We start from the raw sequence: 26,685 nt of genomic DNA, 5'->3' as shown, positions 1-26,685 counted from the left end.
TATTTGAAAGTCAAATTAAAGTTGAAAAGGTTTGTAATAACAGTTAATTAACTCTTGTTTTGTTTTCCTCTCACAAACTTGAACCAACTGAAATACTGTTCAATTCATCTTTAACATTTTGGACCACAAAGATAAAATTCAAAGCTTTGAGATAAGCCTTTGATGTTGGTATTCTCTACAGATTAGATATTATTTTAAGATCTCTTTGTTTAAAAATTCATTTTTATTATCCCTGCATGAAATGCATGGCAATTCCCCAAATAACTAACCATCAGGGCAATTAACATCTTCGATCGACACCATATTCCTGATAATTAATACAGACTTTGTACCTCCCCTGTGATAGCTGCAAGGGTTTGATTTTCCAGAGCAACTGTTCATTTACAGAATCAGTTTCATCCTAATGAAAATGGATTGTGAAACTTTAATGAACAAGACTTTGCTGTCATAATAATAAAGACTTTGAAACAACACGAAGACCTACATAACAAGCATCTGACTACACTCATGTTGCTACAGTATATCAAACCAATTAAGCCATATGATGAATATTTACACCAAATGTTTTTAAGCTATATGACATAAGAAACTCATAAAAGTGAGCATTAATTCTCCTTCGACAGCTACTGACATTATAGCTTAATAAACTAGCATCTATAAAGCAACATGGCTTGATCTGCCCTTCTCTCTTTGTTTTATAATAAAGGAAAACAAAAAATTTTGAAAGTCTGAAAATCCAATTTACATACAGTGTGTGAACTTGTTAGGAAAAACAATGGGTTGCTCTGTATAAATGTCTTTGTGCCTGCTTTTAGTAACAGGTATTTATAAAAGCAAATAATTACTAAAGAGATCTGCCAAGAATGTTACATCTGCCACCAATGCAAGTGTCTGTCCATTATTATCACATACAATAAATAATTCACCTACTAACAGGCAGGCAATCCCAATGGGAATTTCTGTCTTTTAGAACCAAACCTGGTTGAACTGACTGCAGAAGGTCATTCTTCTGGGTAAGAGTTCACAGGGCCATCTAAGCAATACTGCCCAGTGACATATTATTTCTGGAAGTACTGTATTTGAAAGCATATTTTGGGGACATGAAAAGAAAAAGTGATGCCCCATTTGCCCTTCTGTTTGGAGAATGGTCAGTTTGGCAAAAAGACAAAAATAAAAATAAAAGACACCTTGCCCAGAATTACTTACATGGGGTTCCATCCAAAGCCCATTGAAGTCACTGGGGTCCAGAATCTCAAAGGTATTTAGGCACCTAATTCCTGTTGATTCCCACTGGAGTCAATGGCAATCATAGAAATCAGTAAGGACCCTCAGGACCCTGAGACCCTGAATTCTTCATTATTAGAATGATAAAACAGGCATAAAGTTGAGGTCCTGAGGAAGACAATGTCATGTTACATGACTTCTTCAAAACAATGCAAATAACTCTTCAATCACAGTCTCTAATGTTGGTGTGCAGCATAATTTAGGAAAAATTAATTCCTGTAATGGCTACCTGTTAGGAGTAGTATATTTGTGGCAAGAATAGAAATTTTAAAAGGTCAGGAAGCTTTTGACCCTAGCACACATTCTATGCACCACAAAACAGTTTGTTTAGTCAGTCTAGGGATGTTCTGGAATATTACTTCCTTGAAGGATTGGGTTGTTAGTTGTCTATGGATGATTTTGGAGCACTTTCTTGTTTTTATATCTTTCACAGTTTCAAGGAAACTGCACTTGTATTCCCCTACTCTGTGGTCCACTCCAGGAGTGCCCCCTTCAGCTGTGTCTTACCTCTGGGCAGGGATCTGTATCCCACTCCCTCATGACCAGAGTTTTTAAGGGTGCACAGCTCCCTGGCTTATGCCGTGATATCCCCTCCAAGCCAGTCTGCCTAATGGTCAGCATCTGTTCGAGTGCTATGAACAATGCATTACCAGCTGTTACAACACAGCCTTCCTAAGCAAGCCCATTTATTCTTAAGGTAAAGGCATTTGAAAGAAAACATAAAAACAAACAGATTTAGACACACACTGAACATAGTGGAAGTCACACAATTAGTCTTACAGGGCTCTAGTAGGCCAAAATCCTTCCAACCTGTCCACAGCATTGGGGCCCCTCAGACAAAAAAAAAATCACATTTATTTTTTGGATTAGAAAGAAGGCCCTGTATCAATTTATATTCAACCTTCCTATACCCAAAGCCCTTTCTTTGTCTGTTGGTCTCTGGAAAACCTGATCTGAACCAGTATAGGCAAGCCTTACCAGGGGGATGATAACTCTCTGTGGCTGTTTACAGTTTCAGAGACTTGTCGTAATCTCCACCACACACACACACACACACACACACACACAGAGTAGTTCCTGGAGGACCTTTGGTAACCCTATCCCATGGGGTAGAACAGCCACACCAAAAACATTTGTAAATGTAGTAGTGGCCCCAAATCATATTCTGTGCGGTTGCAACATCTGTAACTGTATCTTCTATTTAACACCATGAAAACAGGAGTAGAGAGAAGGAAATACATATTATCACAGCCCCAAAGATGGGCAGCGTTGGACAGCTAAGGATGCACTGATTCAACACATTCCCAGGAAGCCTCTTCTGAGACTCTTGTGGAGCCTTGGCTGTGATTTAAGCTTTTCCTCCCCTGGGAGATGTTTTCAGTGAGCCCATCAGGTGCAGGTAAGTTACACACACCTCCTGCAGCAGTGGGTATGAACCAAGCCCAACTTGACTGGCTTTTGTTAAATAGTAGTGGTTCAGTTCTCTTCAATACTATGTAGATCTTCCTGGAACATTTAATGCAGAAGTACACTTCAACTCCATGATGGAAAGTCTTTCAAAGCTGTAACTTACCTGTAGTGTCCTTTTAGTTTTCACTTGGCTAGATTCCCGCCCCCCCCCGAACAAGGATCTTGTTGATGGTTTCCATTAAAAATGAGGGCAGGGGAAATCATTAGTAAATGAATGAATGGGATGAATTTTCAAAACTAATTTGTTCAATCAAGAGTAATTTGAGCAGCATATAAGTAGTCACAGAAAATCATAAACTATTACCCAATATCATGCTCTTTTGACTATTAAATGTCTCCTTTTCCACATCACCGCTCTGTCAATAGGACTGTCGCTTCCTTTTTGTTGATGCCACCTTCTTTGTGTTTTTCTCTGTTTTTATATTGTCATTTGATTTATTGTATTTTAAAATCATGAAGATGCTGCATATTAATGGATGCTTTATAAAAAAAAGATTCTGCAGCCCTCATTTCTATTAGCTGTCCCATTGATTAAAGCCAGTGGAACAGGAGCAGACCCAAATATGATTGGGCCAAATTAATCCTTGGTGTAATTCCATTAGCTTCAATTGAATTACACCAGAAATGAATCTGGTGCATTGGTTATTTAATATTACTAAAGTGTCTTTATCCAAGAGACACTTATCTCATTGAAGTCAATGAGACTGTTCTGATTGACTTTATTAAGCTTTGGCAATAGCAATGAACATCTTTTTTCATTCAGGAGGTAAATGAGGAAACAATCTTACCAGTATTTTATAGTTCATGCCTTTCTTGGCTATAGAGTCACCCTAGAATTGCAGAGCTAACAGCCGATACTCTGAAGTTAAAATTGGGCCTGTTTTTTGTTAACAGAATTTATTTAATCTTACTATGTAACATTTCCCTGAAGTACTATAGAATTCCATTAAGAAAATAAAAGTAATATTTCATAATTAAGTAAAAAAATTAAAAAAAAATTATATGAGGCATGTTTTACTGATAATACTGACTGTGTCACTCTTAATAAACCTAGAGCAGAAAAGAGGAGGAAATTGGCAGCTTTATTTTACACAAGGAAGGTTTATAGTTTTTTGCTCTGTAATATGTCTTGTATTGCAGGTTGAGCTTACTGCAGTGAATGGTGCAGTTACTGTATCTAGCAAAAGATAGCTTCTGTTCTGTGCTGATCTATACTGCCTTTTTTCAACTGAGTCCTCTCATGTGCTCGAGGCAAAAGACATGGTGAATATTTTCCATTAAAAATAGAAGTAGGGACAAATCACTGTTAATGAGATGGGGGGTGGGTCAGTAAAGACGCACAATAAACAGTCATTTAGGCTGAGTAGAAGTAGTCATGGAAATTTATAAACTATTGCCCACTCTAGTACTCCATTGACTATTAAACATCTTTTTCACACCAAAGGCCTGAATGAATGGCTTGGCAGAAAAACATTGGCCAGGTGGCAAAATGTGCTTAGTAAAACCCATGTCAGAGTATTTTGTTTGGCCAATATCTAACAGAAGCTGGTTTTAATGTGTGTCTGTAACCCTTGGTGTGCCACAGACATGTATCGAAGAGGGACCCACTGATATTAATTGAATGACATGACATATTCAGGGTATGCAAATATGTTTTATGAATTAAAATAGCCCTCCGTACTCTGCCCGTCTTGCCACTTTGCACTGCAATTCTGTTAACTATCACAAAGTAAGCAGAGTAGGGTGAGTGGTACTATCTTTTAGCTGAAGTGTGAAGAGGCCCTGAACTCCTTTGATCACTTTGCTTGGCAGGGTGTCAATCCTGGTTTTCTGGACAGACTTTAATTTGGGGGCCTCATTCACTTCATACAAGAATAACCCACATAGGGAAGAGGAAACTTCCAGTCACAGAGATTCCTACCCATTAAACTCATGAAGTTCCCTGCTCATTCTTCTCTGAATTGAGGGACATGGTTTGCCTCTATCCTGGCAGAAGAAGTCAGGAGCCAGTTTAAACCTAAGAGGTCCCTAGAATCTACATGAGGCAAGAAGTATCTGCGAGGAGGCTCCTGAACGCGGATCTGCTGCCTAGCCGTATACTAGCTCCTGCTGGCCCCTGGGGAACACAGCTTTTACAGAAGCCATATTTCCAGCTGCTTATCCAACCATTGCTCCTCCGAACATTGCTTACACAGGCACCGCACAGCACAAAAGGGGAGACCAGTGCATTTTAATACCCACTGGGCTCCGTTAACTTGTGTGGTAACCCTGTGTGTCTGGAAGAAAGAACAATGAAGGATCATATCTTTCCCCCTCCAGAGCTCAGACCCTGCTGAACCCCCACAGAAGGGGAGTGGGGAACATGCTACAGAGACAGCAATCCCATCCACATGCGGACACTGAGGGGCCAATAAAATCCTTGGGGAAAAATCAAGTCTGTTCACCTACACTAATTAATTAGGACTATATTGTGCCTGGCTGAGGGCACAAGGACAGGCCATGATTACTATCAGATTTCAGTTTGGACACTATTCATAATTTGGGTGAAGAATCAGTCTCTTACATTATCTGAACTGTTTTCCTTACCCTGAACAGTGCCAGTTACTCACTAACGCTTTAAGTTTTTAAGTAGACTGTCCTATTTTCCATTATGACATCAGACATGGCCTGTCAAGGGATAGAATATTCTGAATTTTACTCCTTGGCCAGAACTCTGCCCCAGCTTGTGAATTTCTTCTTTACTCCCAGATGGAGTTACTATAACAACTTATATTTATACAGCACATCTTATTCTGAAGAATCCTACAGTGCTTTACGAACACGCCCAAACAAAAGTCACTTTGTCTACCACTGAAACGCGGACCCCACCGAGACTAAACAATGCAGGACACAACAGGATTTGATCCCTATGGGCCACTGCAGGGGTGCAGAATCACTGGATCATAAGAATATTGCCTTCCCCACTGTAACACCTCCCCCACCCTGGAATGCAACCCAGGGCTATAGGTTGCTGTGGAGATGGCAGAAAAGACATTGCACCTGCTGTAGGGGCCCCCTGAACTAGTGATATTCCCAAAGGTGGTTACAATTGTCCTATGTCCCTTTGTGCCCCACTGATCTATGTTCAGAGGGAATCCTCACCTCTGTCGTAGTTTCCCTTTTCCTCTTTCCACAAGGTTGGGATTTACACAGAGGAGGGTAGGAGATAGCTGGGGATTGGGTAAGAGAAGGGGCTGTTTTGGGTAAGAGAAGGGGCTGGGGTATGCATAATGTTTCCCCTCCATCCCCCCCTAACCTTTCCATGGGACTGCCGCAAAGGGGCCATAGGACCACACTGAATCAGGCCCAACAACTGTAGCCAGATGAAACTGCTGAAGGAATTTAGGTAGGCAACAACACAAAAAATCTAATTACCAGAGCTGGAATTGGGCCAGGCCACCTTCACTAACACCTCTATTCACGTAAAAAATGCCATGTGCTCCTTAATGACCGCCAATGATCAGGACCTCTGTTTTACATCTACAAAAGCCAGCATGTGCTGCAGCACCCTAGAACTGAATAAACAGAGAAAAAAATGTCCACAAATATTACTTCACATTTTTAAACAAATCCAAATTTAAACAGAAAGACTCAACCCAGTTTATCTTGAGCCGATAATATCTGAGCCCAAAAATAGGCTAACTGCAGACTCCAGGTATGGCAGTAAGGATCTGGTACTTTTTAAATACTCCAAACAATAAAAAAACCCAATAGCCTGCAGTATGTAACACTATTATATGCAGGAAAATGGAAATAATAAACCTGAGTGTAAATAGCTATCGCATTCCAAAATTTAAAGCCTTTTCTATACCTTTTGGTCCTGCTTCCAAACCCATTGAGATCAACAGGAGTCTTTCCATGGCCTTCAGTGGACTTTGGACCAGGTCTATAAGGTGCCACAGGACTCTTTGTCCCTTATTTATCGTTACATATTGAGTTGAATTGAAAGGAGTCAAACATATTTACATAAAATTCTGGCAGATACTTGTTTAAAATGACAGATACATTTCTGTGGTCAAAACTTATTAGCGTAAAACAGCTTGGAGCCAACAGCATAGCTCCAATTTATGCCACCAATGAAGTTTGCTCTGGTGTTTTCAAAAAAAGTTACGTTATTTTCCAGTGCCAAGGAATACAGAAATCTCATGCACTGCTATGGAAATATAAGTGAAACAAGGCTGTTTCTGATCCATTAAGAGTTTCTTTTATATTGGTTACTACTTTGAAACACGTCTTCAGGCACTTTTGCAGGCTATAAAAATGGCCAAAATCTGTTCTTTCTTCAGACTGTGCAGTTCTAAAATCCAATCAAACCCAAACTTTCATATTGAAAAAGAAGATGCAGCTACACTTCGCTTCCGAAGTAGACTAGCATTTTGTCTACCTTCATGAAAAAACAAAGCTTGTAACAATGTTCTGTAATAGGTGGCTCTGGTGCTATTTGAACCATTTTTAATACCTGTAATTGTTGGAAAAAAGTTTTAAACCTAGTATTATGCTGGCAGAAGCTGGAAGCAGTACAGAAGCAATATACTTGGCTCTGGAACATAGCACCTCACTGTTGCTCTGCATTGACCCCCATGACTGAGCAAAGCGAAGTATTGATGGGATCTTAAATGGACTCCCATTCAGTCCTCCTCAGTCAATAAGGGCTGTTTTAAAGTGAAGCCCTAACTTCATATTTCCCTGCTTTCATTTCACCCTTAGCTGTGGGAATGAATTAAATTAGTTTTGCCCATATATTCTTGGCTTCGATAGCATGATCTTTTTGGTGGCCTTTATTAAACAGCCGTTGTAAGACTCCCTCAACTTCAGAATTTCAGCTAGTTACAATTCAGAAGACTTATGCTACTTTAACATGATCATGGTGCCACTCTTTTCTGCTAAATACACACCACTTATTACATCTACAGGATCCCACTGTTTCAGTTATGGAACAGATCTGTAAGATAACAATACAGATACAAAACATGCAACCAAGCAAGTTGATTTTGGCACTTGGATTGTCAATGAAATTTATGCTTCATTAATGGATGTCTAATATATATAATACACAGTTTAGAATTGACCTCAATGTAGCCAGTGAGGCTGGTTGACTCCCTGAAAATATGATTACACGATGAGAGATTAGAGGGTTTTGCTTATTGTATTTGCCATTTCTAGGAAATTACTTTGTGTCTGTGTAGCTGTGTCAGCCTTCCTGTGTAAAGTTGTGGGTTTTTTTTTAAATGTTATTAAATTTGAAAGTTAAACTACCAAAAATACAGGCAATGGCAGCACAATTTCCTTTCAGATCAGAGCCGGTGTTTCTCTAAAATCTTAGCAGGCTGGGTGTGCCGTAAGATCAATGCAGCTGAACATTCCACCTGCAGAATGAGCTCATTGTCTATGCATTACACTCACCCTCTGCCAGCCCAAGAAGTAAGACTTCTGGGGTTGGTGCTGAACCTGCTACTCCCCACAGTGGAGTACTAAGCTCTGCTACCAAGACACCAGGCATGGTGTTAAATGCATTCCTGTTGCTGTTATTTCTCAGTACACACAGGACCACGTTAGAAAGTCAAAAAATGTAATTAGAAGCAAAGAGTGAACAGAAGAAAGAGTGAACAGACTTTTCCCTAAGTGTGAAAACTGCCACCAGGGCCATCCCTAGGGGACAGAGCAGGGTGGGGGCAGAAGTGATGGATTTGTCTCTTCCGAGACTGACCACACAGCCAATTGCACCAGCCCCGTAGCGATCGCCCTGATTCACCCTACCCAAGGGACAGCTCTGACTGCCACTTAAAGATGCTCTGAAATATGCATTGCACCTTGTCCTTCCCCACACACCAGAATCATCACCCCCTTTTGGGGGAAAAAAGAGTAAATAAAATCCAAGTGAAATGCATCTACCTTCATCCCAGCTCTACAGTCCATTCACCACTGTTATTTTAACAGTGTAGTATTTCCATCTTCCATACCAAGAATCTTTTCAGAGGCTATAGCTCAAATGCCCCAGACTTTGGAGCCCCCCTACTGCAATTTGGAGTACCCATTCCATTGAGGGGCTGCAAAGCAACAGCATCCAGTCTTCGGAGTGGTCACACCCCCTTCAGTGAACAACCTGGAAACTGCAGTTGAGGACCGAAGTGCTGCTCTTAATTAACTTGAGTACAACTAGTGAACAGGGAAGTGAAGTTCACGTAAAAGCATTTTGGCAGAGAGATTTAACTCAGGGTTTTACAGCTCTTACCGGGGAAAATGAAAAATGCTATTTGTGGTTATCTAGTTTTGTTTCTTAGAGTTGGAGTCTCAGGGCACCTCATGTTTATCATTTGATAAAAATCTAGGAAATGTACATTTGATAGATTACAATGTACATTAGATAGGCTAGCATCCTGCCTAAAGGGTTTCCCAAACATCAAGACAACAAAAGGAAGCAGTCAGAGTTTCCTGAGGTCCCGCGTGGAACTTGAAAGTTCTCAGGTCGTTACTATCTATTTCAGCAAATATAGCAGACTAGTTACCACTGTAATGGTAACTTACTCGTTCCAGAACCAGAGCTGAATTCCAAGCCACTGTTCTAGCACTGTACACTTTATAAACTAATATTGCTGTTCTATTTCTAACTGTTTATTGGTAGAGACTTAGTATAAGCTTTGCTATTCATTCTGTGTATTTTGCTAACCAATAGCTGACAGTAAACAAAAAGAAAAAGGAAGACTTCAAAAACAAACATTTCCTTTGGAACACATCACTGTATCTAGATGTTGTTGTACAGATGGCAGAAATGTAAATATAACATTGCCTTCATGCTAGTCAGGTAGGTCAAGCAATTCTTTGGGATAAAAAAGGGCCAGAGCTCCAGCTGGTGTAACTTGGTGTAGCTCCACTTGTTACAAAGGAGCAGCCCTAATTTTCACCTTCTGAAGATCTGTCTCTTTAAACTGTAATCATACAGTATGGCATTTTACTGTTAGCTTTATTGTAGCAAATAGTTTGAACAGCCATAGCTCATCATACAGTTCATCTCCAGACATTAATATTACTATTATGAGCAACATTAACAATTACTGTGTAAAAATCACTTTCAGCATTTTACTTTTTGATTACTTGTTTTACATTTTGACCGGCTTCCCCAATAACTATTATGAAGATTCAATCAATAGCAAAAATATATTGTAAAATGCACCTGTGGCTTATTTAACATGCTTTGTGTCTTCTATTTAATTAGCATTATATAGAAAGTCTGGCAACTCCTACTTGGTCAACCAAAGTACCCAAGCCATAGAGTGAAGCTATAATGAGAAGCAAGTGTAAAATTCTGTGGTGGAGATAAAAACTGTTAATTCTACCTCCTATTCAGATATTTTCCTCAATGTTGGAAATTACTCCCACAGTTGTGCACAATTAATATATTATCACAAATGGAGTCTTCAAAGGGGCATTTAAATTGAACCCTCCCTTGCTAAATACCCATGAGAAGAATGTAAAGCACGAGAAAGTTCAATAAGGTTGACCCTATGACGGGGAGTTTCCCACGATGGGGAGAAGTTAGGAGTAATCTTTGCAGATGTCATGCTGCCCTTGAGCTGCCATCCTAAGCTTTTGAAAAAATCCCCTCCCTGAGGTGACTGCAGTTACTGTGCCCAAATTAATGCTGCTTCAAGAAATATTATCTTAAGAGAAAATATTCACCACCTCTGGGGGAAATGAAATGCCATAGTGAATGGCTCCTATGGTTTCTGTCCTCAGTTCTACCACTGAGTTCATTCACCATTGACCTCCTGAAAAAGGAGTTTCCACTCAGTTAGGGAAAGAATATAATGCTGAAGAAACATCCACTCCCTGCATCAATGTTCTCCTGGGGAGAATCCATCTAAGCATGCCTCCACTCATGGAAGCAGAGGATACGATCACGGCCTGAGATACTTTCATAACATCAATATTGCCAGACCCAAGTGTTCAAAACTCATGAGTCAGGCCCCAACAAATCATGAGTGTGTTTGAAAATCATGAGCTTTTAAAAATATACTAAATGTTGTATTCTTTTTATTTGCTTTCCAGTTTGGGGGGCCTTTGATGTTCACTATTGTACAGTTTCTCTCTGCAACCATGAAGTCTAGAAGATGTTTAAAATGAAAGATGAGGGTCCCTTATATTCAAATGACCGCAGGAGCTGGGGCTTTGAGAAAAACACCAGCTATTGTGAGACTCACCAAAAAAAGTCACAAGCATTGACAACACTGCAGCATTTAAATTATCAATATATAAGAAATCAGCGCTGGTGTCCAAAAGACACCCTACTTCCTCATGCCATATTCACAAGGTTTCCCTACCTGACATTGGAAGAGCACTCCAATCTGTACTAGAAATGAAATAAAAGTTAGTGAATACAGGCTTGATAGGTTCAGCTTGTGTTGGACATTGAGATATATAGATATATATAATCACCAACATATATATATAGCCATGGTCACCTTTGTTGGTGACTTTACAATGAAGTTTTGGATCCCAAGCTAAAGGCTGTCACCAAGAATTACCTCATTGTAAAGGCCCCATGCAGTTGACTATTGTGACTAAGGCACTCAGTTAAGATTTAGTAATTATTTAACATTTCAGATTACTTAGGGTGTTAATACCAAAATTCTAAATTAGGTGAAAGAAAAAAATGTATAACAGATATGTTCAATTTAAATAGAAAACAGAACACTGAATATGACAGTAAGATTCACAAGGTGGATGAGGTAATATCTTTTATTGGACCAATTTCTCTTGGTGAGAGAAACACGCTTTCAAGCAGCTGTCACATTGCATCACTGTAATGGAGCAGGTGTCCTGTATCTTCAAAGAAGGAATGCCTCATACTCATGGGAAATTAATAAAATTTTGACTATCACATTAGATTCTACCTCCACAATCTAAGGTGACGCATATTCCTCAGGTTCAAGTTCGTAACAAAATTGTAATGGCCGATTTTCTTTTCGTATAGGTCTGGCAGAAAAGAAACTTTTTGCTGGTAAAGTTTGAAGATAATTGAAAAATTGGTGGAGTGATAAGAACTCATCATTTGTAGAAAATGATCTGGATCACTTGTTGAGCTGGGTTCATTTGAATAGCGTGAGTGAAATCCTAGTCCCATTGAAGTTAATGGTAGCTTTTCTATTGACATATGGCCTGGCTTTCCTCCATGTGTTTTAACACAGCCAAATGTACAATCATAATCTAGGAACAATGAGAATGTAACTCACACATACAGAATGGGGGGTTGTATCCTGGAAAGTAGAGACTTTGAACGGGACTTAGAAGTTATGCTGAAAAACTGACTAGGAGACTAGGAGTTCCCAAAGCCATTTAGCTAAGAAAGCTAATGAGATCTTTGGATGTATAAGCAAGAGCAGAGAGATAGTATTACCTCTATATGCAGCATTAACAAGACCATTACTAGAATACGGTCTCCAGTTTTGGTTTCTATATTTAAAAATGTTGCAAAATTATAAAGGACTAGAAAGAGTTTAAGTAGGATTTGAGGTTTAGAAAGCCATACCATGAGAGACTTCAGAAGCTCAATCTATTTAAACTTGTCCAATAGAAAGTTAGGAGGTGCCTTAATCACAATCCACAAGTATGTAAATAGAGAGAAGGTTTCTGATAGTACAGGGCTCTATAATTTAGCAAAGGCATAACAAGATTGCATAGCTGGAAGCTGAAGTTAGCCAATTCAGAATAGAAACGAGGCACATTTTTTGAAATAACACTGTGTGGAATTAACCATTGGAGGAATTTAGGGATGTGATGGATTCTCTCTCACTTGAAGTCTTTAAATCAAGATCAGATATCTCTCTAGAAGATATGCTCTAGCTCACCCAAAAATTATTGGTTTCCTGCAGGAATCAATCAGTGAAATGCTCTGGCCTGCATTATGCAGATTAAACTAAATGATCGCAATTGTCCCCTTCTAAACTTAATCTGTGGAACCATGGTGAAAATCAGGAATACTCTGACTGACATCAATGGAGCTACACTTAGTGTAAATGAAATCATAGCCACTATTTTTTAAATGCTGGAAGAACAATCAGTACTAGTGAAAAGAGTTGTTCAAATTCATATGGTGATAGCCTAAGAATGAAGTCCTCCCATCCCATTCTGAGTGTAATAATGTTTGGACTCTGACAAATAAATTACATTAATTGCATTCATTCTAGCAACCACTTAAACACCATTAGTGCTTGTGCATACAATCATGTTGCCATTAGTCAAATGGCAATGGTAATCAACATTCTGTCTTCTAATTTGGCTTTCTTCATAATTTCTTGCTGTATGTCTCCCCCTGTGCCAGTCAGCTACAGTGGTTGAAATTAAGATGGGCAAAATTGTAACTAACAACAGGTCAACGGTACTCCCTATGGGGAATATTCTGACCATCAGGGCAGTGGTAATGAAGTGCAAAGCAGCAGTGGTAAGGATCTGAATGATGACCACCAAATGCAATGTCATGGCTTCCAAGCTACTTTGCTGCCAATCCTGCCAGTCCTTCGCCTTCCTAACCCAGGGGTGTGCTCACTCCTGAGGGATTGCCGCACACTGGTCCATACGCGGTACACAGGAGTGAGGGAGGAGAGAAAGCTGCATAATCCTGGGTTTGTAATGTGGCATGGAGAAAGCAGTGCATGGCTTCTTGAAATCCACCTTCCTTCCCTTCTCCTCCCTAATCCAGTTGGTCAGAGGAGCCACTACACATCCAGGGCTAGCAGTTCAGGGAGCAGGTAGCTGGCCAAAACATTGTGTATCTGTTTTCACAATATTCAGTCCAGCTGAGAGTGCACATGTTCTGGGCTCACAGAGCCACCAGTGATACCCCTTGAACTGGACTGAGCTTTCTTCTGAGTAGAGGGCTGGGGAATGGCCCAGGGGAGGGGCACAAAAAGCAAGATGAAGAGGGAAAGTGAATAAAAATGGAAAGCATAAAAAGTAAAATAAAGCATGAAGAGAAAAAGTAATGGGGACAGAAACAAAGAGAGAGAGTGGGCAGGAAAACAGAAAAGTGGAAACTCCTAGGGTGAGGTGGAGATACAGGGTCAGGGGGTTCTTACAAAGGTCAGAACCATTGTATAAAGGACTAGGAATTTTACTGTCTGTCATACTCCAAGTCGGCTTCAGTGAAGTGTTATTTAGTTTTCCTGGTATCAATACACCAGAAAGAAATCCCCAGATTATTAGAGGCAGAAAGCTCTTTTACATAACAGGAAAAAAAATTTTAAAGCAGAAAATGAGGTCTTTTCAGTGATTATTCAGGTCATATGATCTCTATTTTTGTCAAATAATTAACATTTTTCTCAGATCAAGGCAGTAAGGCAAGAGATTAATAGATTGTCATGTTATTTTGCAAACAGGAAATGTGGTTTGTCCATTGACCTCAGAGAGGCATGATTTTGAACAAACAGCACACAAAGGAGTGGGATCTCCCCACTATTTTGAATGTCTTCATTCCACAAACAAATATTATTTGATGTAGTACTGGAGTTTGGTGTTACAATATTGTTTTAAATCTAACAGTAGTTCATTTTGTTATAAATCCTCGTGTTTCTTCAAGTCAAGCCCTTTCATTTATGTTCATTCTCCCCCCTCTTGTGGTTCATTATAAAATCACAATTGTTACTTTCATTTACTTTCAAAAATGGTCCACACTTATGCTTTGGTTCAGAAAGGATGAGAAAGGGGCCCCATGATGGCTACCAAACCCAAGAAAAATGCTACTAACAACCTTAACAGACTCCAAATATAGCAGTGTAAATAATTAGCATGTTATTCAGGCTAATTTCCATTCCTAATGTAAGTGTTCTTTATATTTTCCAATTGAAAGCAAGAATTGCCATGATTATGGAATACATTTTTGAAAAGACAGTTTTACTGTAACTATTAATGGGATATCATGTGATATTGCCTGGGAAAGATTTTAGTACTATGTATCCTAAATCTTTTACCATACATTATAGGTTTTGAACCAGATCCTCAATTTGTGTAGGCTGTTGTAGCACGAAGAATCAATGTGATTTATACCAGCTGAGGATCTAACCCTTTATTTGTGCAAGTGGGTTGTTGCTCATGTTACACAGGGTTTGATCTGCAAGGGGCTCAGTACTCTAGCCTGATCCAGCAAAGTATTTGAGTCTGAAAAGTATTAACTGAAAATGCACATAGCATCTTTGTATACATATTAGGAATGCATGTTTACTTTAAGGTCTGCAGTAAAAGTAAGTTTGAGGCATGCAAACAATCAGCAGTGAATAGACATGAATTTGCATACACCCATGGGGATCTTAGTAAGAAAAAAAATGTATTTTCTGTTTCATGATAAATCTGCACCAGGTCAGCTAAATAAGATGGATAGATTGATAGAAACCTGTCAGCTGAGCAAACCAGGAACACAATGCAGGTATGTCAGGACACGGTAACATGCGGGATTAAAACCTATTAATACAAGTCAGAAAACTGTCATGTCAGACCTTCACATCTTAATGCTGATTGACAGCCAAACAGTTCCAATTCTGAACATAAGTTGGACTATCACATTTGCAATCTGTTTCACCTGACATTCTCATATCTAGAAAAACAACATTTTAAGAAAGATCTCCCTTTACTGGAGAAACTGTTCCTATTTGGAATGTGACCTTTTTCACAAGGCTGAACTGCAGGTAGCAGGTTTAGGATATTATAACAACCCATATGCTCAGAGGTGTAAAACCACTGTTAAATCCCCATGTGGTTGCTCTTGTCTTGCCTTTGAGTCAGAAAATAGCAGGTTTGCATTTTGATGAATGACAGCAGAGCTGTTCCAAGAATAAGTGTTTTATTTTGGAAAATGGTGGATGGAAAATGCTTGGATCAGCAACCCAGTAGTTTTTACTAAAATAGGTACCATAGAAGGTAAAGTAGGGATGGGGGTGAGAACTAGATGGAAAAAAAAACACATAAAAAAACTAAACAAACTGTTTTTAGATTATGCAAAGTGAGAGAATTTAAGCAAGCCAGTTTAAACAAACAGCATTAATTGGGGGGAACTACTTTTTTGCATTTCTCCATTTGGACAAGGAAAGATTTGTTGGTTTCTAGTCACTGTCAATCTAAGTAGTACGATGAAGTTGAGTTTGGATTCACAGCTCTTCAGGAGGAATATTTAATCCTTTTTTGCCCTTTAATTTTCTGAAAATATTCCTATTTAACATTCAATTATTGACAAACTTTCTCCCACTTCCTTAATGAAGCATCTCATTGAAGACATCTTAAACAAAATCAAACTAACAGGCCTACGTTTTCAAAAGTGACAAGTGATCTTGGGTGCCTAACCTGACACCATAAGCAGGCTTGAAATTCAGAAAGTGATGAGCACCCAGTATGTGAAAATCAGGCCTCTTTAAAGATGTGTCAAATTGGACACCCAAAAAGCATTTCCAAAACACACTCAACTCATGCATTAATCTTGTACTTCTCTTTTTTCTTTTTTCCTAATGCCCTCGCTGTTTGTCCAAGCAAGGGCATTAGGAGAAAAGAAAAATGAGAAGTGTCTCTTTAATTATTGTAGTAGTTCTAATAGATACATACATTCTGGGCTGCAGCGGAGTTTGACCCAACTGGATAATTGTGAGTCAAAATGCTGGGTATTCACCTAATAAAATCCCCAAAGAACTAGTGGTCACCCAACAAAATTAATATGCAGCAGGTTTAAAACAAATGTAAGGAAGTATTTCTTCACACAACGCACAGTCAGTCAATCTGTGGAACTCATTGCCAGGGGTTGTTGTGATTGCCAAAAGTATAACCAGGTTCAAAAAAAAATTAGATAAGTTTATGAAGGATAGGCCCAGCAATGGGTATTAGCCAAGATGGTAGGGGCACAACCCCATGCTCTGGGTGTTCCTAAACTACCAGAAGCTGGGACTGGACCATAGGGAGTGGATCACTCAATAATTGCCCTGTTCCATTCATTCCTCTGAAGCATCTGACACCAGCCACTGTTGGAAGACAGGATACTGGGCTAGATGGACCATTGGTCTGACTCAGAATGGCTTTTCTTACATTCTAAATCATGCAGTTCTATCTGTTCATACAAAGACTGGACATTTAATAGGTGTGGGAATGCCAGGTGAAACATTCACTTTGAGCCAGTAGAATGATATTAAACACAGCATGTAGTTAAGTGAACACACAGCCCGGCCTCATTACTTTTAATTGTATGACAACCATTTTATACAACCCATACTTTGTAAATTATGGAAAATTATAAGATACTTAGTAACTTTAGGCACAGCCCTGAGGCAAAGGTGGTGTATAAATGGCAACGGTAATTCAGATGCACCTCTGAGGCACAATTCTTCCTTGCTCTACAGGGAATTATTTGTTGATGGCCTACCTCAGCAGCAAGTGATGACACACCTCACACTGATTCATACTGACCGGTTACTGTGTGTGTGTGAGGGAGCATAGTCCCCCCTCCCATTCTGTGGCCCCACTCTGCACCTTCCCCACCCAACTGCTCCAGGGAGGGAGTAAGCAGACATGCAGTCCTCTGATTCCTGCACACCCGAACCCAAGGTTCAAGAATCCCACGTAAGGATGTAACAGGAGGTCTTACTCCCTTCCATGATACATAGTCCAAGTCACAATCTAGTCCCAAAATACTAAGGTTAGAATATAGTTTTACTTAGAGCTGAGCAAATCATTGTCACTTAATACATTTCATGATGCATAAGTTTCACCTCTCTATCCAAAATTACTCAGTGAATTATTTAAATTTTTTCTTTTAACTAAGGGTTGCTATTCAAAGGCCAAGTGTTGTTGCTCAATTGAGATTGACCCTATTAATCACTTAGTTTTGTTTCTGTTCCCCAATCAGATGAACATAACTCGTTCAATGAGCTTTGGGATGCAAATATTCAGAAAGCAAATTTAAATTTCACTTTTGTGAGAGTAGTCCATTATGAGAGCTTACTGTTCATTTTCTTACAGTATTCACACTATTAAAAACTTACTATAGGAGTTTGCACAGAAAATGATACCAACATAACCCAAAAAATGTCTGAAGCAGATTTGTTTAAAAATTTGCACAAGTATCAGTAGAAGCATTTTTGCATCATACATCCAGCTCTAGTCCTAAACCAAATACGTCCTGCTAGCAGACTTGGAAATGCATGATGAAGTGTTTTAAATTTCCAGTAGATGTCAGCACACCTTCCCCAGCAAGTGCTTAAGTAAATCTATAAGAAGCTTTTAAAAAGCTGGTTGCAGTGTATCATACAGTGAGAATGCTCAGAGACATGTGTTGCTTTGGGTTGCATTTATTTGTTGTAGCAAATATTTTTCCAATGAAATCTGTTTTCTTAATTTGCAGTAGTGAATAAGCAACCTTATAGAAATCCTGTCACTAATGTGATCCAAACCCTGGCTGAGTTAGGGGTTTGAAAAGGGAAAAAAATGCAAAGAAATAATGATATCACTAACGCAATTATTAGTGATATTATAATATATATTATATATTATATATATTATTATTATATAATATATTATAAAATTATTATTTTATAAACCTTACAGTTCTACTTTTGTGATGTTTTCCAAGAATACAGAATTCAAAAAATTATTGGTTCTAAAATAAGGATCAGGTATAGACTGAAAAAGGTTTGATGAGTCTAAATATAACAGGAACATATTTCACCAAGAACACACATACTACTAAAACAATGACAAAATTGAGCTTTTGCCCTTTGAGATTTGCTGTTCAGCTTTGTTGTATCAGTATACAAAGTACAGAATGGGCCAGAAGTAAGACAGTTTACACCAGCTGAAGATCTATTCCAATATGTCAATTCCTTTTGATGAAAATAATTGCCTGGACCAGATGTTACAAAAAGCTCTACAAATTCAGATTTTGATTCCACCGTGTTCAACTGTTGTGTTACAAGAAGTGCAGGGAGAGCAGACATCCAGGTATATTTTGTAAGGAGATGCAGCAAACAGACCTTTCTGGGGTTTGCCAATTCCAGTGATCAGGGCATATCATGCTGGTGTCTTTTTCTTACTCCATTAGTGACGGCTAACATTCTGGAGAGCTAGAAAGGAGAGTGCTGAGACTATGATTCTGGCCAGCTGCATTCAGCCTTTATAGATATTTGTACCCTCACTTCCCTTGCACACCTCCTCCAATGCCCGTTAAAGTCAATGGGAGTCTGTTGACTTCAGTGGGCATTGGATCAGGTTCAAACACAAGGTCTAGCCTTTATCTGGTTCTACAGATAAAGGGGCTACATCATCAATGGAGTTCCACATGTTTACACTCATTTCGGTCCTCTGTGTCTGCTAGCTGTAAAAATTTTCATTGTACCCTATTATATTGAATTACTTTTCACCATTTATATTTTTACATGTCAAATTAAAACAGAAAATTATTATTCCCTATTCTCTTATAAAATAACACCACCTAAATCCATATAGATGAGAGAATAATGTCAATAAACTGTCTGTAAAATCCACCTCTGTGCCAAGGACTTATACAACACATGCTCTGCACTTAAACCTCTCTATTTCGAGAAGTTAAGGGGGAATTCTTGTGGAGACTCTCTGCCCAGATGTGAATTTCACAGTTTGTTGATATTATTCTCAATCTATGACAAGCATATTTCAGAGAAAGTTCATTCCTAAAGAAATCTCAGAACAACAAACATGGGTTTTGTTTGTGTGTTTTGAGATTTTTCATATTCCCAGAGTCTCAATAGCCTGCAAATATAAAAGCAGTGGTTCTTCCGGATGTATTTCATCGTTTCTGCTTCCGGGTGCATTACACTGAATAATAATAGATTCTATTCTCGTTATAGATTTACTAAACCTTTTTAAAACTTCAAGAAGATTCCCTTGTGAATCTGGATGAAGGCTTACATCCAAATGGTTTTGTCCTTCTCTAATTCAGAGTACTAAAGTTCTACCTCAGAATGTTATAAAACATATCAAAAATTGGCTCTTGGAATAATTTTAACCAATGTCCGGAGTTTCTGATGCATTCCTAACCAGAATATTTTTTGAAGGTTTTTGTTTGGTTGTTTCGCTGGAGGGGGTTAAAACCACTGTGTGGCTTAATCTCTCTCCGAAATCACAAAGAGTTTACAGACTAACATATTGTTACCCCTTTTTAAACTTGAGCAGCTACTCAAAATTTGGGGTATTGGGATTGTTGTGGTTCGAAGTAGAAATTGATAGTGGTGCCAGGCATTTTTTGTTTGATGCAATCTTGTTCATTTACAAGGAATATACAAAGTCCTGCTTCTGCGACCACAGGAGCAAAAGGAGAAGTTTCTTAGCTCCTGAGGCCCAAGCTTCTTTCAGCCAGCACCTCTACTCAGCATTTTTTTTAGGCTTCTCCCAAGGTCGCACTGTGCTTTACAACCTGCTGCTTCATTTTCTCTCTCTGCTCTCAGTCTCTCTGTGCATCTTGTCTGCAGCCCCAGCTTCTCTTTTTCACACACATGCAGACATACCCACCATCCTGGCCAGAACGATATCCAGCTGAACCATCCACCTACATGGGGCTAGTTTCTGAGTAGACTCCATTATGCCTTGTTTTAGTGACAGGTGCAGTCACACATCAGTTGCAATGAGGTTTCAACTCAACCCATACCAAGACTGAACCAAGCTCATAACAATACTATCACTGGCATTCGTAATACAACAGTCACAGTTAACATCAGGTTGAATAATAGCTACACTATCTTCGTTACAAAAAAAGAACAATCTTAAAATAAAAATGTGACATGGAGATGACCTTAATATGATTCCTTTTAGTGCTTTTTAATTCTTAAAAAAAATCTGTTCAGTTTCAATTTCTTCAAATTACATATTATCTTCAGAAAGCTAGACTTGAAACTAACAGTAGTTCAAGTAAAAACCTATCAGGTGGTTTATTAAATCAGCTAAAAGGATGGCACAACAGGGGAACAATAAGAACAATCTGCTCTGAGAAAATTGGTTAATAATTAACTTTAAGCCTTCCAAGAAAGAAGCTGCAATAACGTTCAAAGAAAGTTAATAACTCACAGTACCTAGAAGAGGAAAAGCATCGATTTTGTGGCTCGCTTGATTGTTGTTTTGTGGATTTTAAGAGAGTCCAGCATGAATAAGCTAAAGGTAAAGAAGATGCCTCTAAAAAAGGTTGAAGACACAATGGCTCTTCAGTGGGCAAGAGTTGCAAATCGTGGGGAAGAGAAGAGGAGTGTTGATAAAATCAAAATTATCCAGAGGGCTGCAGCTCTCCGCTGTGCTGATGTGGATAGGGAGAAGGCAGCTCTCAAGAAGTTTTTGGAGAAAGTTAAAAAGTCCACAGGACACATGAAGGAAGACAGTCACCAAGTAAACACACTAAGAGCCAAAGATCATCCCAAGTGAAGTATGCTTCATTGGTTATTCAACAAGACAAATCTCTGTAGGTGAGACTTAACCACTTGCTTTCACTCCATATATACCCTGGCACTTGGCCACAGCATAAAAACAGACCTTCAGTTTGTAGAGAGCACAACTACACGGCTGCTCTAAATTAAAAAGACAGGACTTCTGTTAACTTTATTATTATGAGTCAAAAAGCATGACAGAATTTTGCCTTGATAACCGACACCTTGGAGTCTGGACCCTGGATAAAAAAGCACAAATAACTGTTTTGGAACATCATGGAACATAACTAATAAGAAAATGCCAAGTTACAGTGTGGCAACAATTTGAAGTGAGAGAAAAATCTTTTAATCTCTGCTGACCTCATCACTGGGGCTTCCAAGATTCACAGAACAGTGGAGTGGTTTCTGAAAGTGCGACTCCAGGAGGATAGTTGTCATGGATTTGTTTCTTCCTCTAGTGAAAAATCACTAGGCCCTAAAATGAGATGATTGCTGTAGCTGAATTTATGAGCAGTAATATTTTATACTTCAAAAAGTTTTATTTGCCTTCATCAATTTTCTCTTTTCTAGTTCCAGGCAAATAGAAATTCATCCATAAAAAATAAGTACAATACATTTGAAAATGTAGCCTCAGAACTACAGTTAAAATACATAACTTATCCATTCATGCCAATAGGCAAAGAGTCAATGCTATTCATTTGTATGCTGCAAGACATTATAAAGCAAGCTAATGATCAAATAATGTTAAGCTGCTTTTTCTAAATAAACTTTTATCTCTTGATTATTCCTATGCCTATCTGTTTTATATTCAGGATTACTAAAATAGGAGTTATGATCTGAGTTTATTTTAATATTCTAAATTATAATTTACAGCTATATTAAAATAGCTTTTGTATGGCAATAAGTAGAGCTGGTTGAAATATGCCAAACGAAATGTTTCTCTGAAAAAAAATTCTCTTTTTGAAAACAATTTTATCTTGAAAAATTGTCAGCATTGTTGAAATTTTTTCAATTTGTGAAAAATGTTGTGCCTTTAAAAAAAAAAGTTGTCCAAAAAGTGACCCCAAAATCTTATCAAAACTCAGTTTTGATAAACTTAGAATTTGAACAACAATTTCAGTAATGTGAGGAAAATAAGCGAAGGAACAATTTCAATAATGCCAATACTTTTGATTGGCAGGAGAGTGGAATTAAGTAACAAAATCCTCAAAAGTTTTTCAATAAGAACAAAAAACAAAAATCAATATAGAACCCTTCAAAAGGAAAGCAACTTTTACATTTCAATTTATTTTGCAAAACTACTTTGTTTGTACCAGTTCTAGTAACAATATTTGCATAACAATCACTCTTCTCTGACATAATCGTACAGGCCTCAGCATCAGGGCTGATCCCCACACTCCATGCTCTAGGATCCTGCTAGACTTGGACCTACTACATGGACCTATTACTCTTCTCTCATTCCCACCTTCAGTGGATTATGAGGGTCTCTATCTTTCTTCCCCTATTATCATAAATTAATAGTAGTAGTAATAGCAGTAGTAGTAGTATTGTAGTGCCTAGGAGCCTTAGTCATAGACCAGGACCTGACTAAACACTGAACAAACAAAAATAGTCCTGCCCCTAGGAGTTTACAACCTAAACAGATCATCATTGAATGGGGAGCTCTTCATATTCACTACTTGACAAATATACAGTAAAATACTGAGTCACCAAAATTGGTAAAGGGGCTTTTCATTCATATAGCAGGAACTCTAACTCCCTTTACATTGGTGACTCCTCTCCCCTCCCTTAGTCATCAAGAATTCATAGTGTATTAACATTTCATGTCTCTTCTTCAACTCTCCATGACTGCAGTACAAATGTTCTGGCTTCACAGTTAATATGTAACACACAGTTAATGTACCATGAGTTTATGGACCATTGAACATTTCACTGATAATTCACAACTACTGATTGACAACAGCAAGAACAATCAGGTAAGGAATAAAAAGGACATTTATGTACCAAACTAAATCTGGTGAGACATGTGTCTGTTCCAATTAGATATGATGAAATGAAAGAGAGCCATACCAGTTATAAAAATAAGATATTTATGGAGTATTATCCAGTAATCCTGATTTTCTAGCTTCCACTAAGTCTCCTTAAAGGTGCTATAATGTAATCATGGATTAAAATTCATCCCTGTGCCCTGGCCCAGCACAAGCCTATGGACCAGGTTAGTTCCACTCTGTTTTGAAAGCTTAAATGGGACTTATGTAGGGCTTCAGTAGCTATTTAATAAGGGACAATCTCTAGGCCGTATCACCTGTACAGAATGTAATAGGTTTCTACAAAAATTGTTACCAGAAAAGGAAAAGAGTATTTATGTGCAAAAAGAAAAGTCAACAGATGATACAATTTAACAAGCCCGTTACAAAATCATCACAGCAAGAGGGTCAAGGGAAAATATGAGGGAAATAAGTGAAGGAAAAAGATAAGAAGCAACAGAAGTACTGTCTGATAATAAAGACTCCCTAATAATCTAGCATACAACACATTTATTTATGGAGTACACTTTACGTTCAATTATTCTTACTTCATGAACACTGCTATTGAAAATATACCACAGCAGAATAGGCAGTAGTCTAAGATAAAACCATGTAAAATTAGTAAGCATTCACCATCCATGAACACAAGATATGCTAAAGGTTGCAAGAACATTTTCAGGAACTATATCATGTAATATTAAAGAGACAAAAGAAAACGCTGATACTTTCACATGAACTGTTATCATGGTTAACAGTCCTTTTACTACAGCAGCCCTGAGAGGTCGCAAACATTAGGGTCTCAGTGTACTAGGCACTGTACAAACACAGCAAGAGCCAGACCTTGTTCTTGAGAGCTTACAGTATAAAACAGACATCTGAATTTCCACACAACCTGTTTCCAGGGTTTGATTGGTTGCCTTAGGTATTTCAGGTTTGATCAACATTTACTTAATAATGACACGTTGTGCATGTACCTCAGATAGTGAATTCCTTCAGTTCTCAAGTGAACATACACAACTACAGCCAACTGTTCAGCTTCTTTCTCCCTTTATTTGGGCTGATGAATGCCTTTACCAGCATCTCCTCAGTCTGTCTCTAATTAGATGGGAACCCTAAAGAGTAAAGAAAATAAAGATGCTAGGGTTATCTTGAAGAAACACTCTCACTGCACACACACTGATGTGCCCTCGCTGACTTTACCCCCAAGACTGGCTGCATTTCAGAGCAGTTCTGGATAGTCTGTAAAGTACGTAGGGATCTTTCTCAAGAGAAGATGCTTTTCAATAGTTAAAATATTTTTCAGCAATGGCTGCCAATACAAACTTCAATCTGTCCAAAGTATAGTGGGGTTGGGAAATTTTTATTTTCCAGTGAAAAGTTTCAATGAAGGAAAAAAAACCACTAAATTACCAGTAGGAACTGACCTACTAAAGCCCTGCAACTCCTTTTATCTGAGCCTGCTGGGCTCTGACTGGCTGCTTCTGTGCAGCCTTTCTAGGCAGGCTTAGAGGACCCACTTTCACTGCACTTTTCCTGGGGCAGGGTGTAGTAAGACTGCAGCGGGGGGCTATGAAGGCCTGTTATGTCCCGTCATACAAGTCCTCTATTATAGATGTCTTGTTCTCATAACTTGACGTCAAAAGGATTTCCATGCAACATGCTGATCCATTACATCTTGGTTAGAGAAGATCTGCTAAGAAAGTCAAAGAGACACCATATAGACCTGCCCTAAGATTTCAAGCTGGCAATGGAGTTCCTCTTTGAACCAAGTCCTGAAGAATTTCCGTCTTTTCTATATGCCACAAATTGTGCCTTTAGGTAGTGGGTGACTAGGCTTTTGGTATGTTGGTTTCTGACCATGGGACATGCTCTTATTGAGCATCTGCCTTAGCTTATCCATTCCTTTAACTTTTCTAAGTTCTTGGAGACATTTAGAGTTTCTGGTTAAAAACCCAACACATCATCAGTGGTTTAATTTTTCCCTTATAATATACAGTCTTTTTATGCTTTCTACCATTGTTGGGGGGGAGTTAGAATCAGCTGCTAGCTGTGCAAAACCCAGAATATGTCAGTAGGTGGATTTATAAATATAGGTCTTGTTCTTTGTACCTAAAGTCATTTTTTGAAACAAATAATGTCAGACCAGTAACCTTCACTGTAAATAATGTTTAATGTAATAGACACACAATACATTGAAGTATAAACTTTTATTCTGTGAATAAATGTCTGAGCCAAAATATCTGTAAATACTTGAACTAAATATAATTTTCAATACAAATATTCAGTTCATAGTCCAAAGTCATAAGGTCTGTTAAACAACTTACAAAGAAGCTTGCAGTTCACGGCCCATTTGTTCAACATTTCGAAAACATACAATTTAAAAAACAGTTCTGAGAAATGAAATGAAGAGAAATTTTTTTTAGCAAGCATAGCTGTCAGATTCCAAAGTAACTGAGCTAAATTCTGCCCTACGTACCCCACTGCAGCTCCTTGACTTCAGTGAGGTTGAATACATATATTTTAGAGATGGTAACAATTTTGGTGCACAAAATTTTCCTGTTAAGAAATATGGTTTCATTAAAACTGAAATTTTTCATTGGAAACTGTCAACTCTTATTTAAGAAACAAGATGGGCGAGATAATATCTTTTACTGGACCAGCTTGTGTTGGTAAGAGAGACAAGACCAACACGGCTACAACTACATTGCATACAATTCTGATTTAAAACATTGATTTTTCCCGTGGAAAGGCAAAACAAAAGGTTTTTTTTTTAGAATCAATATTCTAAATGAAAATGTTTAATTTAAGAATTTAAATGCCATTTTGTTTCTTTTCAGCTAAAAATACAAAACAAAAACACGTGTCTAAATGGTCAATTGAAAATGACAGTTTTCATTTTGTTTTGTCTTCAAATGTTTGGGGTTTTGGTTTCCAAAAAAACAAAACAAAAACATGAAACACAATTTAGTAAAAACCACAGGCACCAGCTTCCTCCAGCCCCATGGGTGCTCAAACCCAGCTCTGCCCCACGCCCCGCCCCCACACTTCTTCCCACCTCCACCCCACCCTGTTTTCTGCTGTACAGGATCTTGAGGGCTGTTGACTAAGTTGTACTGTGAATCAATACATTACTTGTGATCCAATATGTGGTTAGTGTAAAGGGTTGTTTGGCTGTGTTTTTCTATGGATTTTCTCCCTTTGTACTATGCCCTACTATAAACATGTCCTGGTTCACCATTGCACCTTTACTATTATTTCTGCTTTCCCTGAGTCAGCGCTGAAGTATTTGTATTCTTTCTATCAGCTCTTACTGACTAGTTGCACTTTCAAAGAGTTGGATGTACTCCAAAGTACTCTTCTGCCTGTGTGATACTGGGAGTACACTGCAATAAACTACCTACAGCTGGCTTGCTGGGCTCATACTGCAGGACTATAAAATTGCAGTGTAGACATAC

The 26,685-nt window shown here is 38.5% G+C and overlaps 1 protein-coding gene and 1 long non-coding RNA gene across 2 annotated transcripts in view; one reads left to right on the top strand and one right to left on the bottom strand.

Annotated features, from left to right (window-relative positions):
- LOC123367893 overlaps positions 1 to 26,685 on the top strand; it is a 108,332-nt gene that overhangs the window by 62,245 nt on the left and 19,402 nt on the right. The window lies entirely within an intron of this gene.
- The window catches only part of INSC (INSC spindle orientation adaptor protein), a 198,797-nt gene continuing 197,666 nt past the window's right edge, over positions 25,555 to 26,685 (bottom strand). Inside the window, exons 14-15 of the mRNA XM_045012201.1 lie at positions 25,707 to 25,786; positions 25,555 to 25,620 (exon numbers count right to left, since the gene is read on the bottom strand). Coding sequence (XP_044868136.1) covers positions 25,751 to 25,786 — 36 coding nt within the window. The 3' untranslated portion in view covers positions 25,555 to 25,620; positions 25,707 to 25,750. The remainder of the gene's footprint in view (positions 25,621 to 25,706; positions 25,787 to 26,685) is intronic.

The sequence above is a fragment of the Mauremys mutica genome, chromosome 4 (assembly GCF_020497125.1).
Source record: "Mauremys mutica isolate MM-2020 ecotype Southern chromosome 4, ASM2049712v1, whole genome shotgun sequence".
Taxonomy (NCBI): Eukaryota; Metazoa; Chordata; order Testudines; family Geoemydidae; genus Mauremys; species Mauremys mutica.
This window is presented reverse-complemented; position numbering and strand designations above follow the sequence as displayed.